The sequence below is a fragment of the Cuculus canorus genome, chromosome 17, assembly GCF_017976375.1.
Source record: "Cuculus canorus isolate bCucCan1 chromosome 17, bCucCan1.pri, whole genome shotgun sequence".
Classification (NCBI taxonomy): Eukaryota; Metazoa; Chordata; class Aves; order Cuculiformes; family Cuculidae; genus Cuculus; species Cuculus canorus.
Window position 1 is genome coordinate 15,057,508 of NC_071417.1, and position 22,411 is coordinate 15,079,918.

General features: G+C 44.8%; 2 protein-coding genes across 6 annotated transcripts in view; one reads left to right on the forward strand and one right to left on the reverse strand.

The window, feature by feature from the left end:
* Positions 1-1,528: 1,528 nt before the first annotated feature.
* SNAP29 (synaptosome associated protein 29) lies at positions 1,529-18,765 on the reverse strand. Of its 4 annotated transcripts, XM_054082838.1 has the most exons (6): positions 18,454-18,764; positions 17,372-17,568; positions 16,556-16,641; positions 15,359-15,463; positions 13,440-13,608; positions 3,830-3,852 (listed from the first exon to the last, which is right to left on the reverse strand). In XM_054082838.1, the coding sequence occupies exons 1-5, from the start codon at positions 18,661-18,663 to the stop codon at positions 13,451-13,453; spliced, it is 756 nt and encodes a 251-aa protein (XP_053938813.1). In that variant the 5' UTR covers positions 18,664-18,764; the 3' UTR covers positions 3,830-3,852; positions 13,440-13,450. The 4 variants fall into 4 exon arrangements, with proteins under 4 accessions (XP_053938816.1, XP_053938813.1, XP_053938812.1 ...); XM_054082841.1 differs by lacking the exon at positions 13,440-13,608 and having other exon boundaries at positions 1,529-3,852; positions 18,454-18,765; XM_054082837.1 differs by lacking the exon at positions 3,830-3,852 and having other exon boundaries at positions 11,439-13,608; positions 18,454-18,763.
* A 179-nt stretch (positions 18,766-18,944) lies between these two features.
* Positions 18,945-22,411, forward strand: part of PI4KA (phosphatidylinositol 4-kinase alpha) — a 60,534-nt gene continuing 57,067 nt past the window's right edge. For both annotated transcript variants that reach the window (XM_054082193.1, XM_054082194.1), the window contains exons 1-2: positions 18,945-19,172; positions 21,453-21,569. In XM_054082193.1, the coding sequence (XP_053938168.1) occupies positions 18,957-19,172; positions 21,453-21,569 (333 nt within the window). In that variant the 5' untranslated portion in view covers positions 18,945-18,956. The remainder of the gene's footprint in view (positions 19,173-21,452; positions 21,570-22,411) is intronic.

Sequence of the window (22,411 nt, forward strand, 5' to 3'; positions counted from 1 at the left end):
GCGGGGGGCGGAGGGAGCGCGGCTGGCAGCGCCGGCACGGGCACCGCTAACACCGGCACGGGCACCGCTAACACCGGCACGGGGCCAGCGCTGTCACCGCTGACGCTGACACCGCCACCACGGCCGCTGCTGTCACGGGCTCCACTGCTGCCACCGCTGCCCACTGCAGCCGCTGCCCTCAGTTGGCCTCTAGTGCCACTGCCACGGCTGCCCCTGCCCTCGGCTGCCGCCACTGCCCACTGCCGCTGCTACCGCCGCTGCTGCCACCACTGCCATGGCTGCCGCTGCCACCGCTGCACCTGCCCTCAGCTGCCAACTCCCACCGCTGCCCACTGCCGCCCACCGCCGCCACTGCCACAACCACCACTGCCACAACCACCACTGCCACCATTTCCCACTGACACTGCTGCCACAGCCGCCGCTGCCATGGCTGCCCCTGCCCACTGCTGCCCAGTCCCACCACTCCCACAGCTGCCCACCGCCAAGCTGCCCCCTGCCCTCAGCTCTCAACTCCCACAGCTGCCCACCACCCCAGCTGCCTGCTGCTGCCACGGCCACCACTACCCACAACCGCATTCCCTGCCCACTGCCCGCTGCCACTGCCACCACCCCACACCCCACGGCCGCCCCTGCCCACCGACAGACCCGAGCGCCATGTGGGCTTTGCTGCCTGCTGCTGTGCCCAGAGGTGGGTGAGGAGTTTTATGGGCCACTATGTTTGAAAAGTCATCCTGCTGTTCTGCCCTGTTGAATTTCTAGAGAGAATTGGGTTTCCTTCCCCAGAAAGTTGACATCATAAATTGCAAAGTTACTGAATAACCCGGGAGTGGAGGGGCTGAGAGCAAGAAGTGTATCAAGACCTTGCCCCCGCCCTCACTCCTAGCCTGTCCATTGGCATCAGATGAGGGAGGTGAAGGTAAAGTTACTGCTATTATGTTTCTCTTAAATTACAGTAATCCTATGAAATGGAAACTGATTGCTGCAGTGTTCCTAGCTCCAGCAGTTTTATCCTGAACATTGTGTTGAGCGCATTTTCCCAGAGAGCCCAGCCCTGGAAAACACAAGATTACAGGATTACAGATTTTCTTCTTTCCATGGTCTCAAAAGGGCTTTGAATAGCATCTACTCTGTAGGTTTGTTGGCAGCAGTTGATTTACAGTGGGTTAGCAATATCAGTTTCTGAACAGGAGCACATCAACAGTGCTGCAGAGACAAAGCCCTCAGTGGGACAACAGGACACGATCAGTCACCAGTCCTTTTATGTACAAAAAACTGTTTCCGTGGCTGCCTCTCTCAGCTGCCCTCCCTCACAATTACTATATGGATTCCAACATTTTATCTTGAGAGCTCCAATTGCAAGCTTTTACTTTCTAGTTTTGTAGCTAACTATCTCTGTTTAAAATAAGTGAGCCAGACTTTTGTCACCTATTTCGCAAATGAAGTAGAACCTCTTAAGTAATGCACATAGTTATAGGAAGTATATTTTTATATCACATTCATATTTTAGAGAAAATTGTGATAAAAACCAAAAAGTTTGTCTCTTGAGATGCGTTTTTATTAGCAAGAATTATAATACAAACACATAATGATCACTGTGTACTGTGTGCAGTCACTATTAGCAGTGCGAGACTAAACTGCTGGCATGCATGAGAGAGTTCACTGGTTGAGGAAATCAAGGCTTTTTTAGAGTATAATTAAAATTAAAGGTCTGGTATGTTTCTTCTGTCCAGTTTTAATAATACAGTGCTTCATGCTCACTCCTAGCTGTCCAAATCCTGCTAATTACAACATCCCATAATTTCTATAGTAAAAAAAGATCTCGCTTTACACAAAAGTACTTTGCCATGCTTTTGTCTGCTGTCTTTCTCATCTTTCCTTCTTTACACTCTTCTGTATTTAAGCCTCTGCTCTTTTTGACCCCTGACTTTGCGGATCCCAATCCCAAGGGTCAGATTCCTCATAAGCTCCGAAGGGTGAGCTGATAGTGTTTGAAATCTTAGCACAAATTAAATAAAGAGGACAAGTATTTTGCCATCCTTTCTTCGCTTTGTAACCAGCTGAGCTTCATAGCTAAAGAAGCAGAGCTTTGGACCATCAGCTGTGTGCACAGATGTTTTCACTGAGTCTTTTAACCTTGCTTTCTATATTTAGTTTGGGATCATTCAGTGAAAAGGCACTACGGGCCTTATGTAAGGTATTTCTCATGCAGTCTCTAGACTATTAGTAGGAAACGGAAAGGGTCTCAAGTCTCTAAGCGTTTGCTGTGCTCATGCCCCTCTGCTTAGCTAACTGCTACTCTCCTCCTCCTTCACAAAAGGCAGAGCCACAGCACTTGGCAGCTGAGAAGGGTGTAATCCCCAGCAGTTCTTCAACAAATGGAAAACAGTAAACGTTTATTTTTTTCAGAAGTTACTCTCCTCAAGATGTCAGGTTTTCCGGCTCCTCCTATGGATGGCAGCCTGATGCTCTCCTTCAGTCTTTGAGAACTAGCCTAGCAGATAAATGCAAACCTTGGGAAAGCTGTATCAGCAGTCACAGCACAAAGACGTTGTGGTACAGCAAAGGCAGAGCATCACAACTCCCAAAGTTCTGATCTGGTCTCTCACAGAGAAAAACGACATTTCATGCATCTCAAGGTCCTCATTGACTGCCCTGTCTGCTTCAAGATCCAGTCTGAAATGATATTTCTTGTTTTTCAAACCGCACCCTAGCTCCTTGGACTTCTTTCCAGTTTGTCTCCTGGAGACGGGGGAGCCCTCCCCTTTCCTCCCGTCTGCCTCTTTCTTTCCAGCAGGCTCATATGGCTGAATCAAGGACTGACTCCTCTCAGCATCTCCCATTCAGAACTGACTCCTTGTAGATGTTCTGCCTTTATTCTCCATTTTAGTTAAAAATTCCATTCAAATAATGTTCTCTTCCCCTGGAATTCAATTCTCCTTTTCCATCTGTTCTTCTTATGGAATGCATAACTCTGGGTCATACAGAGCACCCTGAGGCCCTAGATGAGTTTCTTCTGTTTTTTTGTAAGTCATGGCACAAGCTCCTGAAAACAGAGTGGTAAAAATTGTAATAGCTTTGAAGAAATCATTTGAAATGTACAGGTTTTGACGCAGAGTTGTTGATGTGTAACCGTTTAATGTTTAAGCTCCCTCTAGTTCTTTCTCTGGCAAGAGGATGTCATTGTACACACTTAGCATTTAAAGGAAATCCCCTGTAATAGTACATTTAACTTCTGACATGTCCTCAATAAAGGTCATTTTATGAATTTAGTTTGGTATGTGCAGCCCCATCCTGTATTCCCTGTGCACGTAAAGCTCTGCTGGAGATGGTAAATTCTGATGGCATTTAATGTCAAAATGAACAGAAGTGTCTCGGGGCAGCAGCAGTGCAGGCTGGAGGTCTTCTGATTCCCCACGGAGCTAATGCTGTAACAATACAGAATTTACTTGTAACTTGCAAACAAAATGCCTATCTTTCTACCCAGAAGGGAAATGCTGTTTCTGTCTGTCTTGGTGCAGTGCACTGACATTGACACTCTTTGTGCGTCCATGTAGTCGTTGGATTCTTCTTGGGACACTTGCATTCTCCAGGCTTTGCAGCACAGATGCTGAATCACTTGCATGGCAATATATTAGCTGAAATTGCAACTCCTCCAGCCCAGCCTTGTAAAAACAGAGGTCTGCTGGGTAGTGACGCAAAGCAGAATAAAGGGCATGGGAGTCAATGTCTGTCTTCAAAATCATGACAGATAGGTCAGGGCTGCTTGCTACATCAACCTTCTTAGAAGCCAAATTCCTCTGGCAACTCATCCATCAAGCGGATAGAGGGTGAACGTGTTCTTTGAAAATATATCTAATGAAAAGAAATGAGATAGTGAATATAAATCAGGTATGCATCTATTGCTCATTTTCCTAGTTCTAGAATGACAGAAACCTAGTTCTGTAACATAAATAGATGCAGTGAAATCTTAACCTAAATGGTCTGAGTGGCTAAATACCATTTAGCAGAATAACTAGTAAGTGGGCGTGAATTTGTTAGAATAAAAGGCTGGAAAGGACCTGAAGGGGTCTTCTGGTTGTTTCCTCTGTCCTACAGTGGGATGTAATCAGCTGATGTTTTCTAATTGCAGATTAATAGGGTGACTTGGGAAATGCTGAATATATTGACTGTTAGGGCCTTTCAGCTATTTCCTTTGAAACAGACCCTTGACAGGGAAACCTCAGTGTTCATTTTCTTAGCATTATTGTATTATCCAGGAAATAGAATCAAGCCAAGAAAAGCAGAAAACCCATTTAATTTTAGAGTATAAAATTAAATAGTGTAGTAAACCATGCAGTTGGTAAACAGACTTAAATTTTCAGTAGGGCCTTCACAATATATTTCTACTTCTTTTAATCCTAGAAAGCAGCACTCTCTGAATTCATAAGCTATGGATTCCCTACATCCCCAGAAGGAAAAAAGTCTTTAATGACCATGCTTTCCCTCTGCTGCCCGTTGCCTTCTCCACATCATAGCATGTTTAGAGACCATTGGCCACATTCAGCTGTATGTGTTGGAGTGAGATAAGCTCAAAGATACTGTATTTCTGCTCATTCATGAATACAGGCAGCTGGAGAGCAGAGGCTTTTATTTAGATGGAATACTTGAGGTGGGAGTTCAGCCCTTACTGGCAAATCCATGAAATAGGGAAACAAAATAATGGAAAAAATCTTTGACCAAGGTGTGCACCTTCTTGAATCATTTTACAGTTTATGAAATATTTTTTCCCTTTATTTATGCCCAAGTTCCTGCTTTTGTACGAATCTGTACCTTTGTCTGCATCAACTTTAAAGATAGGTTCAGAAATCCCCTCCTGGAAACACCGTTATTTCCTGGACTATGTTCTTCCCTTCAAAACCAGGTTTTTATTAGACCATATAATGCTATTTTATGTAACACAAAGGTCCTGGTTTTTTTCTGTCAGCTGGTAGGATTTCAGGAAGCTGAAGATAAAAGTCACTCTGATTTTCTTACTCACTTGTGGCTTTCTCTGTCTTGAATTGTTTGTGGAACAGGTTTTAATGGAAGTTCTCTGCATTTCACGGTTCTTGATTAAATACATAATCTGAATGTAACAGACTGGCTTTTCTGGAACTTCAGTCTCAACTAGATTTTTTGAGACATAAAAGCAACCCAAAGCTGTTTCCCAGAGAGGTTCAACAACCAAACATATTTGCTGCCTTTTCAATTTTTGGGAAAACAACAAGTGAGATGGCTGAGCTGGAGTAAAATGGAGGGAAGCAGAGACATAGATGGTCAAAATTGTCCTAATGGTCCAAGGGCTGGAGCACCTCCCATATGAGGACAGGCTGAGAGAGTTGGGGTTGTGCAGCGTGGAGAAGAGAAGGCCCCGAGGAGACCTTAGAGCAGCTTCCAGTACCTGAAGGGGCTCCAGGAAAGCTGGAGAGGGGCTGTTTACAAAGGCTTGTAGTGATAGGACGACGGGCAACAGGTATAAACTGGAGAGGGGCAGATTTAAGCTGGACATAAGGAAGAATTTCTTCATCATGAGAGTGGTGAGGCCCTGGCACAGGTTGCCCAGGGACGTTGTGGCTGCCCCATCCCTGGAGATGTTCAAGGACAGATTGGGTGGGCCTTGGGCAGCCTGAGCTAGTGGGAGGTGTCCCTGCCCAATTCTGGATCCAATAAGGCTCTGTAGCCATAGCATATCAGAACTGAGTCTTCTTTGTGCGTTTCTATCCATTTTCATTTCATGAAGACAGAAACATTACTGTTCAGAATAATAAGCAGCTCTTCTTTTATTTCTTTGGTTTTGCTGGAAGAAGATAACAAAAGAACTGAAAGGAACAAGTTTAGTGTTAAGAAATAACCACTTCCATGACCCCTCCCAAAAGATTCTTAAATATCTGCATGTTTCTCTTGTAGCTCAGAATGTGACCGAGACAGCACATGATGCAAGAACTATGCAGTTAATGTATATTGCCACGTCTGTGTTTGCAAATGGGAGCCTGATTTGCTATGTCTGGGCTGTGACTGATCGTGCTCATCCACAGAGCAAGCGAACAAACGGCTGTATAAATGTCTGGTAGAATACAGGAAACTGTATTGAGTTTTTTCAATTATTCCAAAACAAAGATAGTCAAACATAGGCTTAAAACACAGCCTGAATCCATCCTCACTTGTAACATAAGGTTAAACATTTCGGAATGGTCTGCCCCACCCCAATCCATCCACTCCTCTCAAAAAACAATACAGTTGCATTTGATGATGATACCAAGGTTCTGGTGAACACCTCTGGTTAGTCAGGCTTCCCGATTAGTTTTTCTGCTGCCTTACCTCCTCAGCTATTGGGCTACAGAGCAAGACAGCATTTACGGGAGCGCTTATCTCAGATATCACTTCCCCTCTATTCATCTCCATTCACAGTCACTATGACATACAGCATTATTTTCAGCTATATTTCCATATAAAACAACTTTCCAGCTCCTGTTGTATTATGTAAATACAACAGCAGGGAGAAGCAGACTCTGGTCCCCTTGTGCCAGGAGAAGATCCTGAACATCAACATGGACATGTTCTTGAAGACTGACCTGTTTTCTGGAAGTCTGCTCACAGATTTCATAATCCATCTGTTTTCTGTAGAATGCTGTTATTTGAAGCAACAAAGTTCACTCCAGAGACATTGTACAATAGCTGCTGTTTATGTTGATACTTCTGATCAGGCACAATATTGTCTATATTCCATTACATCTCAACACTGCCTTCAATTGCCTCTTTCCACCAGATTTACATATTATCCCTCCCTGCTGTTCACATGCAGACTCTCCTTTATTTGGCACTCTTCCACTCACTCCACACTAGACAGAGGTACTAGAAGAGCAGAGCGGTTGATGAGAGTCAAAATAAAACTACACGATGTCTATATCGTGGCCTACAGATGACTGAACAATTGAACAAGGGAGCATTTAAGACTGTCACGAGAACTTCCCTTCCTTAAGACTGTTCCTTTTAGACACTTTGGTGCATGTACGTAACGTGGTTGTAGAGGCTTGACCAATCTCTCTCCAAATGTTGTCCGATTCCATTGTTTATCACTACTTCAAGGAAGGGTATGTCAGAATTAATAATTCTCTAAAACACCAAATTAAAATTGTTCTTGCAGGACTTTGCTTCATAATCTTGAGACTCTTGGGGAAGTGCTGGGATTCCTTGGAGACTGATGTGGAGCACTCCCACAGTCAGACTGACTCAGCAACATATCTACAAACACCTAACTGCAGAGATACAGGGAACCTTAATGGTTTTAAGGTAATGGTCAAGATAAATATGTACCTATTTCTTACCTAAGTTCCCTCTTGAACTTGGGCTCTAGCTTCTTGCCCTCTCGTGCACCCAAACCCCACTGCTCTGTCATTGCCACCAGGTTCTGGTGTCCAGCGAGACATGGAAACTGGCAAATTGCTGCTGCACCCCATGGTGAAAAGCTGCTCTGGTCGTGCTGTGCCTCAGACTTCACTTGGGCACAGGTGAAGCCCTCGGGCACCTGGCAGGCTGCCACTGTAAATCCAGCACAGTGGGTCTTGGCTGGAGGGGGAATAAGGCCTCGATATTAGTAAAGCAGGCAATTGAACAAAGTGTTTGTTTAGCTTATGGAGACTGCAGAAAGGAAAGGGCTCCAGAAATTCAAAGCTAGAAAGGCTGCAGCAGTCAGGTACACCAGATTGCTAAGAATAAGCTCCTTTTCCACCACATTCGGCTGCAAGGATGACAGCCTGGACACAGTGTCTTTCTCAGACACAAAGCTGGACAAGCAGTAGAAACAGAGCTCAACAAAGAGCCATTCAAAATGGTCAAGAGTGAGGATTCAGGCAATAAAATAAACACTTGGAGATGGAAAAATCCTTCTCCATTTTTCCTCCCACATTTTGGAATCATTGTGCCAGGAAATTATTAAATCACACAAGTTTCAATAATGAATGCCTTGCTTGGTTGGCACATGAAATCACTGAGGTATATGGCTAAGGAAAAGAAAAACTTTTTTGAAGTCAGTAGTGAAGAAAGACCAGATAGAGGAGCTAGACTGCAACCTATATGGACTTCTGAAGGCAGCACTGGCATGGGAGGATATTCCCCCAATTGCTAAAAGTGAGCATCAAGAGAAAGTGTGTGCATGAAAAGTACAGGAACCTCTGTTCTATATTTTCTGCCGTAACTCAGGACAAAGGCTCCTTGCAATGGTTTTGCTTGACTGGAAAGACTCTGCCACCAAATAGGAGAGGGAGAAAGCAATCCCACTAAAGCACTTCTATATCTAAAAGGCCACCTTTATGTCTTTTGAGCACAAGGGTACTTCTCCTGTGCCACAACTGCCAGTTTGCAGCATGCTAGTTATTCTGTAGCTTCATAAGGTTGGTACATCGACACTAGGACTCTGATGAGGTAGTTTTCTCACCTGCAATTTGCTTAATGTTTCTGTTCATTTGATCTTGCTAAACATGTACCAACAAAACCCACTGAATTATTGCAACTATGTCCTTTAGGAAAGGGTACCCTTCTTTCCATATAGCGATACAGTGTGTTGTGTTTACTACTGTCTTTGTCTGGCTCAGTCACAACTGAACGGCGACCACGTGCGTGAGAGGCAGCAGCCAGCAGGGGCTCATGTTGCTTTTCTGAGCACTCGTGGTGAGGGGAGGAGAATCCCAAAGGATTAGCACCCACAAATTTTCAGGGCAGTAGGCTGCAGAATGTTCAGCCTGGAATTGTCTGAGAGTCTCCATCAAATTCCAGCCTTTTAAGAGTTCTTGGTTTTCTGTAAAAGTCAAATTACAATTAACAAGTCCTCGGACATGGGCCCTGGTTACCCTATGCGCACTATTCCAGGAGTTAAAATACAGGCTAATGCTGTCCCTCTCTCACAAAGCTTTCTCCATAGGCAAGCGGATGCAATCAGGTTTTAATCTCTGCTGTACATGACAACTTTGTAACCTTACTATTTATATCATGCTGATGGATTTCTGCCTCTCTGCTAGACCGCATTCAAAGAGGGAGGGAACATCCTGTCACCACCATCCAAGAGGACCAGTGGGCAGAGATGCAAACAGCTGAGCTGATCCAGACACAAGGCAACAGCAGAAATAGGGCAATAAAATGAAGACTCAAGACCTGACATTATCATCACAAGTTAAAATCTTGCAAAAATATATACCTTTTGGCATTCAGGATGGAAAAGAATCTACTCAAGACTCACATAGAAATTAAATGCCCTCTTTTTAATTCTCAGAAAACAAAACTTACTAGCTGCAGAATTATTTCCATTCTGGCACAAACTTAGTAGAATACATCAGTGTTTTAACAGGCCTTATTGGAGGAAAGAAGTATCAATGAAGCTGTAACCAAAGAATTGTGGCAAATAAATGCAAACACTCTTGATTAGCAATAAGCACCTTTATTGACCGTCTTAACATTCAACAGTCACTTAATTCCATCTCATAAATTGCTGAACTACGGTCCTGTTTAGCATTTAAATAAGAGAGAGATATTTCAATTTGACTTGTATAAAAAGTGTTATACCGAGGTGGCACAGATTTAAACTAATATTAAAAAAGCCATAGACACAAATAATCACTACCTGCGATTCTGAAAACTAAGCCCCACAGATTTCAAAGTCAAAACTAACACATCTCCTCCCTATGACGTTATGCTTGTAAAAATGCCTAAAAAAATCTGTTTGTTCACAAGGCAGAGCGGCTGGAAAGTATATTCTATCCCACCGTTCAACAAATGACATCACTTCACAGAGACTACCAGGCAGCAACATGTTACAGATAAATTTCATGCATTAACCACCCTGACACTGTACCATGTCCCAGCGGTTTCAGGAGGCCAGAGCTCAGTGACAAATCTGTGCAGCACAGACCAAAACTCAGCTACACATCGTTTGTTACAATATTTAATTCAATGCTCAGGACATTTAAAAATCAAATACAACTCAGAATCTAGTAGTCACACACGGGTTATTCCCACTTCTTTTTTTCTTTGTTGGTTTTAAAGTACATCTCACATCTGCGTTCAGAGGGGTCTGCTACTTCCCACTGCTTAACACCTCTTCAAAATTTATTAGCCAACTTCTTGAGAAGCAAGAAAATCTCTTTTGTAAAGAAAGACTTAAGACTTTTTTTTTTTGCTATCTTCTTCTGACACTAACATTAGAACTTCTACTCAAGTCAGTCAGAGCAAAATTAACTAGAGCCATTTTCCTATGCCAATATGAGCATTTAAGCAAAATCATTTAACTTATTCAGTTAGCACTTGTGTGTAAACTAAATTTCTTCTGTGAGTCCTATGCCCTACACAAGGGGAGCTTTTCAACAGTATCCAAGAAGAAATAAAACTGTGTTTTATCTCAGGAAATAGTAAGAAAGTTACTGAAATTAGTCCTTCATAACACGTGCAAAATGGCATTTCCTGGTAAGGCAAAAATCATGTGGTTTTCTTCCTTTAAACTTCCCTCTTCTGCATGAAAGTTACGCCAAGAAGCAAAAAAAAAAATCCCATCACACAGCAGTGCTGCCTCCCTATGCCAGGCAGATGTCGGTTCTTGATCAGCATAAAATGTCTGTACGAAAGCTGAGAATGGGAAGTCAGTTTGTAGCAGAAATCCACTGATACCCACACAACGGGGGGAAATAATCCTTTAGAACAAGGCCATCAAGAAAAAAACCCAACACAAATAGAATAAATAGAGCAGGAAAGCCTAAGCAAACAAAGACATACGGCACCAGGACAGGGAAGGGGACTTCTGGAAGAGGGCAATGGCTAGACCTCTGCAAAGCTTCCACATGTCTGAGATCCTGCTTTTCTAATCTGGTTGGATCATGAGGGTCTCAAAGCAGAAACAGGGATTCGGTATTTTTATTTCCCTTCCTTGCCTGTTTTTAAAGGCATCAAAGATATCCAGGATGCAGTAAACATCTGGTAAAGCTAACATAACTAAACAGTTGACCTAAAACTTGAGTTCATTTGAGTTCATGAAATAACTGAGACTAAAATCTGGAGAGATGCTCACATCCGCAAGGCAATGCTTCACTAGATCAACCAAAACCCTTGTTTGGATTCAGGCTCACATTTCTTACTACACATAACACAACGAGATCTGCAGCTGCATTTTCCTCCATTAGCCAAAACGGAGTTGAGAAAGTCCGAGGCTGCTTCCCAGTTACCACAGTCTTACTTCGAACTGGCTGCACATAGTGTGAACTCCAGCTTCACCTAACAGTAGTGTTACCACGTGCTATGCAGTTTTTTAGTATCCTCTCACAGACTATAAATCCTTTTCAAGATGTAATGTTTCTGTTAACCAGCACTGGGATAAGAAAAAGTGCAATTCTTTCTCCTTTTAATAGAAAGGGTGAAGTCAAATAAGAAACTAAACCAGCTATAATCAAAATTTCAATTTTCTTTCACTGAGGTACTTAGCATTTTGAAAACTAATGATTATCATAATTTACTAAATAAATGTATCAACCATCCTGAGCCAGCAAGTCATATAATTCATAAATACTCCAACTGAGTTAAAAGAGAATTAACCATGGTATAGACCCAAAAGTTAGATGATACATTGATATTAATAAGGCTTTTCACGGTTCCAAATGAACACAAACGACACACTGAGAATTAGAAAGCACTTAAAGATACTCAACAGCTCTTGAAGTTTTATGTCCCTGTGAAGCGCATTCTTATTTTTAGGGACTGAAATCAATTACATTGATAACATAAGGGGCAAGGAGTCACACCTTCAATCCAATTAACAACTCTACTTTGCAAGTAATCCCAGCACTAGTATTTTTCTTTCCATAACTCTATGCCCCAGAAGTGGAGCTTTTCTAGTGATTTTTGTTTCTACAGGTGTACTTTCAGGAGAGACGGCAAACCACAAAAGGCTCAAGTTTTCTTTTATGTCCTGAGCAGCTGGGTGCACTTCATAGCAAGTGAGCTCAAGGTAACAAATCCAATTAAAAAGGAAAAGGAAGAGTGGAATGTGATGTTCATGAAGGATACAAGCTCGATACACCAAGGTCTTCCTTCAGTTCAGCAGATAATATGGCAGCAGCTCAAGTAGCACCTCTCTCTCCTCAGCCACTCGCCGTCATGTGCAATGGTAACCGCTGCTTTGCTGGCACTGCTCCTTTGACCCCTCATTGTCCATTTGTCCTTGAGAGACAGCAAGTTCTCACTGTCAGGGCTCCAGGCTGAGGCAGAGTTGTAATGATTTTGTTCTACAGAGATACTGATAAAAGAATAAACCAAACTGGGAGGCCAAACTTTTATCTGGAAGACTCAAAAACGTTTTTGAGCTTTTTTTCATGTGGAGGAACTTTTTACACCCTCTGAGCTGATGCAGAAGAATCACAGTTGAGCTGCTTAAAACGAGTCACCTTCCTGGGAAAGCCCAGCATGCGCTCAACCCCTCATTACCCTTGAAATAAATGCTTATTAAAGAACCATCTCCCACGACCTGTTTGTGTAGTAGTAGAACAATTCTCCATTTCTAAAATGGAAGATATTTTTCAAAAAAACACCTAAGTGAACAAGCTGAGCAAGAGCAGAAAATCAAAAAGCAGATGGTGGCAATTCCTGCAAAAGAATCTTTAAGGGCACATACACTTAAGTCCTGATTTTGTTACCCAAACTTTTTGGGTCACCCTCAATCAATGTTTTGCGCAGACCACCCGATACCCTTAGAGATCATTACTACATTACTGAGAATACTGTAAAGGTGATAATATCTAGTGACCAAAACACAAAAAAACCCCAGTTTGTGGATCCTCTGATTGGGAAAAGTCCTCTTTGGAAAGGCAGCACACACAGGATATTATCATTACTGCATGACACCCTTGGTATTCTATAACTTGCACAGAACAGTTCATTCCTTGAGCCTCAGAAATGCTGGAGAACAGTCCCTTTGAATTATTTTTACAGCTGGGAATCGGCGTTTTTCCAGAATTCAAAATAACTGCAGGTAAACAGAATTAGCAACATTTGTTCTGAACAAAGTGGCATGTCTTGTTCCCCCTGCCCTCCTGCCCAAAACAGAGGCAAAATGTAGTTACTCTTCTCATCACAGCTCCCTGGCCTAGGACACTGAAGCTTTGCTGACAGCAAACTCCTCCATGTGGGTAATGCCCTGTTCCACAGTGGAGCAGGACAGCCAGCACAAAAGCCCCCACCAAGCGCTGAGAGATTTTACTCAACATGTGCTTTTCCCATCCACATTAAGAGGAATGTTAAGGTATTGTGCTGCACATAAGATTATGCAATTTTAATGACAACAAAATCAATAACATATCTGAAAATAGAGAAATGGATACTGTCCCAGAGTTTTTAAGAGATTAGCTGAGATAAGACATCCAAGAAGAACTGATGCTGGAAAAAAATACCTAAAAATCCTTTAAAGTTGTCGGACTTTTTTATCAGTGCTTTTAATATTGACATCCAATGTCTCTACTTTTTTTGTTAGCCGATCCAGCATATCATCTTGCTCATCTATCTCTGTCTGCAGACCCAGAGCTAGGTTTTTCAGACGACTCAACCCAGAAGACATCTCATCTGTCAAGGAAGAGAAGGACGGTAAGGAGCCAGAGCTGGATGAAGCACACTCTCTACATTATCAGGATTCCCTCTTCTCCACAACCCCAGAATTAGAAAATGCTGGTTGCAACTGCTCAAGTCTGAACATTCTGCTCAACAGTGGAGGCACTGATATTTTAAAACTGCTACTGCATCACTACCAGAAATAGTCACTTCCTTCTTTCGTCCATTACAAGGTAACTACAAACGCTTAAAACCAAGCTGGATCTTTATAAAATGTCATACCTGGTAATGTAGTTTTTTAAAAAAACATATTTCACAGAAAATTGGGCACACCTTTTCTCAGCTCTGGACACACAATATGCTCACTACCTCAACCAGTCTTCTTTAAACTTCATGCAGATATCGTCAATACAGTGATGATTTAAGCAGTTGGTTATTTAACACAGACGGAAAAATCCCATCTCTAAAGTTTCTAATTTGGCTCCAAAGACACTATTTTATGGTATGATCGATTGGTATAAATGCTTTTGAGGCTTGGAAGCTTTGCACAGCTTGGGAGCAGAAAGAACATGCTTCCACTAACTCTTACGCTGGACTATTCTCTCACCAATTTCTTTCTGATTTCTTTCCAATCTCCTCTTTCTAGGTCAGCTAAACTGTGACATATGTAAGCAAAGAGCACTTTGTAAGCACTTTGTATATATGCTACAGAAGAAAGGAAGTGAAAGCCAGCTGAATGGCTTGAAGTAATAAAAGAAATGCAGCAAATTCACACATTAAATATTTAGTGCCTTGTGATTCTTCTGTTTTCTGCAAAACGTGTACTTCAAAAGCCACATGCAGCTGTAAATTCTGTGGGTCCAAACTGATGTACAGTTTAATATCCGAGTTGAACTGTCAGTTAGGGAAGCTGAATGCACCTTTCAGTGTAAGTGGTGAGCTGCAGAAAAAGAGGCAGTGGAATCCATGCTGGTGGAATGTGGATGGCAATTTGAACTAGTATTTCCTTATTAGTATTATTAGTACCTGCTTAATGAGATTTTTCAGAATGGAAGGATAAGCCTGCTTGTCCCAGTGATGTTCCAGTCAACTCATAGGATGATTTTTACAGCTGGATTTGATGATCTTAAAGGTCTTTTCTACCCTAAACGATTCTGTGATTCAAAGAAACATTTTCATATCCCAAATGCAAGTGCAGTAGCATACTATTTCCTCATTCAAATGACAGAGGTTTGCTAGCACGTTCACATTTAGTACGAGTATTTGTCTTGTTGTCAACCCATGATCTGAGAGGACTCAGGCTTTTGGTGTGGGGTTTTCCCCGGTCTCTTTGCTCAGGGACAGTTAAAAATGTATTTCTTAAGCAGAAGAGCTGCAGTACCGATGCCCACAGCATATTGGTTTCCACAGCAGATGCACACTATTCCAGGCACCCTAGCCGGTTTGTTTCTAGTTAGTTTCAAGTGAAATGGCATTTCTAACTCAGATTTGTTATCAATACTTGCTGGTAGTTGACCTCCAGACATACCACAGCATTCTACTGCTCAGATAACATACATTTCAATCAAATATTGGGTTCTGCCATGCAGACAACTTAGAAACACAGAACACAAGCAAATTTTTTTTTTTTTTAATTATCAAAGTTCAGATGTGAACTAAATGAAAAAGTGTTTATTGGCAATATGTTACTTATTACTTTTCTCTGGCTTGAGAAGCAAAAATTGGAAATTGTATTACATCAAACAACTTCAATTTTCTCACTCACCCAAGTTGTTATCAATTTTCTGGTGGTAAGCTCGCAGATGTTGATTCTTTGGATAGGAATCCCTCTGTGCTGAAGAAACTAAATCTGCTTTGCTGAAATCACTGTCTGTTACCAGTATAAAATACAGAGTATTATGTAATTAAAAAAAAAAAAAGCAAGAAGAGATTTTAGAGTTTTAGATTGGCTATTAAAAGTTAGTGTGACCACAGTTGCCATGTAAACACAATCTGTGGGCAGGAGCACCAAAAGCAGTCCAACATCACTATCTACAGGGCACCTCTCAATATGGACAGTTATTAAGCTCTAGTTATTTCCTTCTGGGCTGCCTTTTGCAGTTCTATGGGGTAGCTGAGAGAAAAAAGAAAAAGCCATCCACCCAAACACCAAAGCAGGTAGGTTGGTAACTTCCACCAGCAGCTCATGTTCCCCCAGGACGAGCCTGAGGAGTTATTTGGACAGACTTTTAACACTATGTGGGGTGGAATGGAGATTCGTTTTACGGAAAAGCATTGCTTTCCTTACAGAACTACAGCTACCAACACTCCCTGCTGCATTCTTGCACCTACCGATCTAAATAACTGAACCTCACTTTAAAGAGGAACAGTTACACAGTACATAAAAATCAACACAGAAGTTGAGGTGCTGCAAACATGGGGCACAAGCTGAATTCTGTACGCTTCCTTTGCACAGCTCAAGGAATAATTTCAGTATGAGGGGTATAGTCCATGCCTGAAATAACACTGGAAACATAATTGAAACCCAACAAAAAATGATTAAAAAGGAAAACCTCTGAATGCACAAGTTAACGCTTTGGCAAACATGGGCAGGGCAGCCTGCACATGGTGTGGATTCCTGGCTATGGTCTCCTCTGTGCAAACAAGAGCATGGGATGCTTTTAAAGTCTCTAGTGATTTAGCATAAATCCACTGCGGGAAGGGCTAAATCAAATCTGTATCCAAGCAAAAAGTTTCACAGCTTCAGTATGGACACGAAGAGTTTCAGGGGAAACAATTCCTCAGAATTCAAAGCCGTGAAGGATATCTGCTGGAGGACAGAGCGGGAGGGAAGGGGGAAAACCCAGATCCCCAGCTGTTAGGCAGCCATGCAGGTCAGCGTGGGCAGGCTGACGTGTCTCTGCCTTCACTGCTGTGCAAATTTGCCCCATGTTGATGACAGTGCAAAATAAAGTTAACAAACCTGCATAGTCTAGCTTCCTTAAATTGGGATGACTTTCTTGGTATTTTGACTCTTGTTCTTTACTAGACGTCATAGCTTCTTTTAATCTGGTAGTAAAGAGAATAAAAAGAAAATATTACCATGGACCACAGGCTTCACTTGGAGTCTGTTAGACGAGAACAGGAATTAAATTCATACAAGAGCAGCAAATTTGTTAGATCAGATCCAAAATATTCCTTTAAAATAAACTACTAGCATTTGTGAGGGCAGAACTAGTCACTTTAGTTCTGAAAATAGCATGTGGAAACTTTGATATCCAAAAAGTGTATCTTCTGTCTTGGAGGCAACTCATTCCTTTCCTTGACTGGAAGATAGACGGGGAGGGAAGGGAGTTAGCAACCCATGCAGCATTGCCAAGCCACGCATAAGCTTCTCAGCTGGAGAGAGACAACTACTGTGAGACACAGTAATTTCAGGGCAATTAATTTTTATTGACAGTTTAATAACAGCTAGGGAAATACATAATATTTAACTGGAAGCACGTCAATGCTACACATCATGATTTCCTGGTAAGGCTGAAGTAAGCATGATACCTCACGAGGGCCCGTGTAATTTTGTGTAATTGTTTCAATTGATTTCCCACAAATACAAATTTATTCGTAGCACTACAAATCAAAGTAAAAATATTTTTCTCAGAGTTAAAGGAAAAAGGGAGCAAGACACCATCTCAGGAGTTTACTTCAAAGAATCAACAGACCTTTTAAGTTCTGAATTTCTGGTGGCAATTCAGAGATACAGCAGGAGATAAACCCCAAGTAAAATGTTTATTTCACTTACCTACTGCTACCATAGTACTCCGGGGTGCCATTCTGCTCTGGCTTGCTCTCTGGAGGTTTGGCTTTGAAGTAGTTTACCAAGCCCCCCCAAACACTCTTAATGCTGTTTATGTGCCTCTGACTGGTCTTCAAGTCCTGGTCCATCTTATCTACCATCTGCTCCGTGCGCTTCAGTGCTTCTCCTTGACGTACAAGCTCCTAACAGACATGGACAGAAAAAGAGAAGCTGGTAAGGCCAAGATAAACTGCAACATCGGCAATATTTAAAAGATATCAAAGAAAACACTAGAGCTCCTTCTTTGGCATTTCTAAAGGCAAACAGCTTTTTCACTGGCTTCTCTTCCTGCAGGGCATTTCAGTCAAGAGTTGCCAGTCAGCTGTAGCAATAACCAGCTGTAAAATCCTCATCACTATGCAATGCCAGGTTCCTGACACCTACTACAAACAGGAATTTAATGTGTCAGCCTTTTGCCAGGTTGACATTTGCATCTGTTCCTGATGGCGGGGCACCTGATGGGTGTTGCCGTGAAAATGTAATGGCTCATGGCCAGGAAATGAGCCAGCAGAACTATTCCAGGTGGTGAATGACACCCTCATGGGGAAGGGATGCTGTTTTTGCATTACTGGGAGGTTCATGATAATTTATAAACAGAATAACCAAAGCAAATAGGATTTTTTCATACCGCAGGAACAATCTTTTAGCTAATATAGTCAGTGCAGGATTTAGAAATTCCCATGTATACTAGTGCATTATTTCCTAACACAGCAGCACAAACACTACTTCACAGTGACCCCAGGATCAATTTGGGCAGGAAAGTTGCCTGCAGGGAACAGAACAAAGAGCTGCTGTCCTTATTCTCTCTAAACTTGGGGCAGTTCAGCTGAACACGCTCTTCCCCTACACAAAGCTAAACGCACACACGACACAGGTCCCACCGCGAGACACGACACGGGGGGGGTCACTGGGATGCGCCCGTCACCACCCCCACCCCTCCAGCCCGGGGCCCGGCAAGGAGCAGCGCCTGGGAGGCACGGAGGGCCCGGCCCGGACAAACGGCCCCACACCCTCGCCCCCGGCCCCACCTCGGAGGCCGCCACGCCGATGCGTTCGGACTCGTAGAGCAGCGAGAGGGAGCGGGCGGTGCTGTCGGCGGTGGCGGCGGAGCGGCGCAGCACCTCCTGCTGCAGGGAGCGCTGCCGTCCGCCGTCCGCCAGCCCGCCGCCCCGCGCCGCCGCCTCATCGGCCTCCTCGTCCTCGGCGAACGGGTTGTAGCTGCTCGGAAACGCTGACATGGCCGGGTCCAGGGCCGCGCTGCTCCTTCCGCCCCTCCGCGCACCGGGAGGAAGCGCCGCGTCCCGCCGTCCCCCGAGCGCCGCTGACAGAAGGCGGTGTCTGCGCAGAACCAATCAGAAAGCGGGCAGGCGGCTACTGAGCGCTCCCGTTGACCGAGCGTGGCTGTGGGCGGGGCGAAGACCCCCCCCCCCCCCCCCCCGACGATGAAGCCCCAGCGGGCGCGGCCATCTTGGCGCTGTGATTGGCGCCGCTATATCTCGCGAGAGGGGACGCGGCCGGGTTCCCCCACAATATGGCGGCCGCGGCGGTCGCTGCGGCGGCGGCTGCGGCCGCGACCGCTGCGACGGCGGCGGCGGCCACGGGGACCGCCAGCGCGGCGGCTGCTGGGGCTCCCCCCACCGGGCCAGCCCGAGGCGGCGGCGCGGGAGCCGCCCGCGGCTTCTACTTCAACACGGTGCTGTCGCTGGCGCGGTCGCTGGCGGGGCAGAGACCCGCGCCGCTGGAGAAGGTGGGGGCGGCGGCCACGCGTGGGACACGGGGACAGGGAGGCGGGTCATGCGTGGGACAGCGGGGTGGCTCGGGGGGCAGGGGGCTCGCGCGTATGACACGGGGGCGAGTGGGTCACGCGTGGGACAGGGCCTCAGGCACAGGGATAGGGGCTCGCGCGTGGGGGACGGGGACCAGGGCCGGTTACGCGTGCGACATGGGGGCCTCGTGTTTGGCACAGTCATGGGGACACGGTGGTGGTCACGTGTAGGACACGGACACGGGGGCAGGGGCGGATCACGCGTGGGACAGGGGGCGTCACTAGTGGGACCCCGGGGACATGGTAGGACTCGGGTGTGGGACACAGGCATGAGGGATGTTACATATGGAACCACAGAGGCGGGGGAACATCATGCGTGAGGCATGGGTATGGGGACAGGAGGGTCATGCGTCGGACATGGGCACAGTGATGGGGGAGTCATGTGTGGAGCACAGGGACAGGGACTCATGCGTGAGACCCAGGGATGGGCGGGGGGTGTCTGTGGGGAGGGCCGTGGTGGTTGGGGCTCTGGGGTTGTCACGTGTGGGAGCCCTGAAGGAGTGGGGTGGGGGCATCATGTGAATGGAAACTGTGTGGAAGGGCCAACGATGTGGGTATCGTGATGGAGGGCAGCGCTGAGCCTCTGGAGAAGCTTCAGGGTGTGTGGGACGAGTGAAGGGGCCTGGTTGTGCGTGGGGTGGCCCTGACACACGGGGGGGGGGCTAGAATCATAGAACAATTTTGGTTGGAAGGGACCTCAAAGCCCATCCAGTTCCATCTTCCTGCAGTGGGCAGAGATGCTTCCCACTGGATCAGGTTGCTCCGAGCCCCATCCAACCTACCCCTGAACACTGCCACATCTTCCTTAGGCAACCTGGGCTAGTGCATCACCACCCTCATTGTGAAGAATTTCTTCCTAATGTCTAACCTAAATCTTTCCCACTGCAATTTAAAGCCATTCACCCTCATCCTATCACCACAGGCCTTTGTAAAAAGTTCTTCTCCAGCTTTCCTGTAGCTCAGTTCAATACTAGAAGCTGCTCTAAGGTGTCCCTGCAGACTGAACAACCCCAACTCTCTCAGCCTCATAGCAGAGGTGCTCCAGCCCTCAGGTCATCTCCATAGCTCTCCTCTGAACCCGTTCCAACAGTTCCATATCCTTCTTATGTTCGGAATTCCAGAACTAGACATAATGCTTCTGTCTATGCTGAGGTGGCCCTACCATTTGTGGGGATTCCTCTGTGTGTGGGGAGTAGACCTGCCATGTGTGGGTGGTGGCCTTGCAGTGTGGTTAGTCTTCTGGTCATTAGGGTTGGCTGTGCTGCTCTGTGGATCGGAGCAGTGCAGTCCGAGGGGAGGCTGCCAGGCTCAGACACCCCTCCTGGAGCATGGAGCTCTCCTTCTGGAGAACCGTCATTGGTCTGGCAGCCAGCTGAGAATAGCTGTTCTAAACCTGCTGTTGGTTCTCTGACATCCAGGAATTTATTTTCTTTTTATCTTTAAGTTTGAGGGATAACAGTAGAAGTTAAATACTAATTGCTTATATCCAGCTGAAGATATTCACTGCTGCTATTGCAAATATTAACGCTATGTGGGACAGATGCATGAGAAGTTTTCCAAAGTCCATATTTCCTCTGCTGTATTTTGTGTTGAGCAAGAGCATGATTTGTGTTGCGTTTAGGTTTTGTAACTATGAGTTCTGGCAGCTTAAGGAGCAGAATCTTAAATTCCACTGAGCATCCAGCAAATTCTTCTAATCCTTTAGGGAAATAGCATCTTTGTTTAGAAATGTCAAGGCAGGGTGTTTAATGAGTTATCTGAATGGGAAGTAACTTGACATGCACACTAGGTGATTTAGACACACTAGGTGATTTAGACAGTATCTGTTGTGCCGTTCTCTCCTTGCTTTAGATGCTTTCATGTAGGTTGATGGCAACGGAGGATGATGTTGCGTCTGTCTGTCTGCTAGAAGGCAGGAAGGCTACTGAGCCTAGGAGTTCTGAATGAGTCTGGAAAACTGCAGCCTCTGTGGAAATGTTTGCAGTTGTATCGATGCCACCGAGGGCTGTTGCTTGGCATGCTCTAGGGCATAGATGTGGCGGGAGGCTCTACCCTGTAAGAGAAAAACTGGGAGCTCTGCGAATCACTTTCCTGAGGTCTGCTAGGGGATTTTGGAAGGCAGATTTAACACCTATACTGTTCCCGTGGATTGTTTGACTTAGTGGTCTTGTTCCCCTATCCTTTCCCTTCACTGTTTTGCAGGTACAAAAGCTGCTGTGTATGTGTCCAGTGGATTTCCATGGGATTTTCCAGTTAGATGAACGTCGCAGAGATGCTGTCATCGCATTAGGAATATTTCTAATTGAATCTGACCTTCAGGTATTTTTTCCACTTCAGCTAACTCTAATGTGAAAGATTTTGAATTAGTTCAAGTTTAGTTGTCAATAAATGAAAAGTTGGTGTTTACTCTTCATAAAACTAAATAAAAAGGTCAGAGATAACAGATGGATGCAGGCAAGAGAACAGAAGAAAATGAGGACACTACTGACGGTAGTCATAGCACTGCCATGGCCAAACTGCTGATGTAGTTTTTGCTAATCATAGCTTAAGGAGAGAAAGAAGAGGCTGTTCAAACCCTGTGTGTCATTGCTTGTTGTTCCCCATGTGCTTCTAAATGATGGGTATGTTCCAATACAGTCCCGAATATCAGGTTTGCAATGGGTGTTTCCATGCCTGGCTCTAGCCAGGACAAAAAGACAAACAGTGTGCAGAGGTTACAGTGATAGCAGCATCCCTTCTGTGCCCATCAGCCTGTGGATGACAAGCTGGTTCTCCGCCTGCCGACTCTGGATGTGGTGGTGTTCCATGCAGAGGAAGGGAAGGCTGTGCCGAGTCTGAGGCCCAAGGTCATCAGGCCTCACTTTAAGATGTTTAATGTTGCTTGGTTTTTCATCAGACCTGAATTTCTTCCTATTTTCTATCTATGTGCTATGATATAGCTTGCATGCACATTACTTACCTTGTCCTTTTTGTGAATTATGTGTTGAGTTTAACTAATGCAGCAGAACGTAAGTTTTGTAGCATTTCTGTCACATTCCTATAGCCAGCCATTAGCATGAGTTAATCCAGCCCTGCAAGAAGGGAAAGTGCTCTGCTTTGATTTGCAGAGGAAGAAGCTGCAGCGTTGCACAGATGTGCTAGGTGCCTGCGTGTGTGCTGCA

Coding starts and splice junctions, on each gene's coding strand:
- SNAP29 (XM_054082838.1), bottom strand. CDS start 18,663: ATGTCAGCGTTTCCGAGCAGCTACAACCCGTTCGCCGAGGACGAGGAG. Junction 16,642..17,371: donor GAGTACTATGGTAGCAGTAG/GTAAGTGAAATA, acceptor CTTTACTACCAG/ATTAAAAGAAGCTATGACGT. Junction 15,464..16,555: donor AAGGAAGCTAGACTATGCAG/GTTTGTTAACTT, acceptor TACTGGTAACAG/ACAGTGATTTCAGCAAAGCA.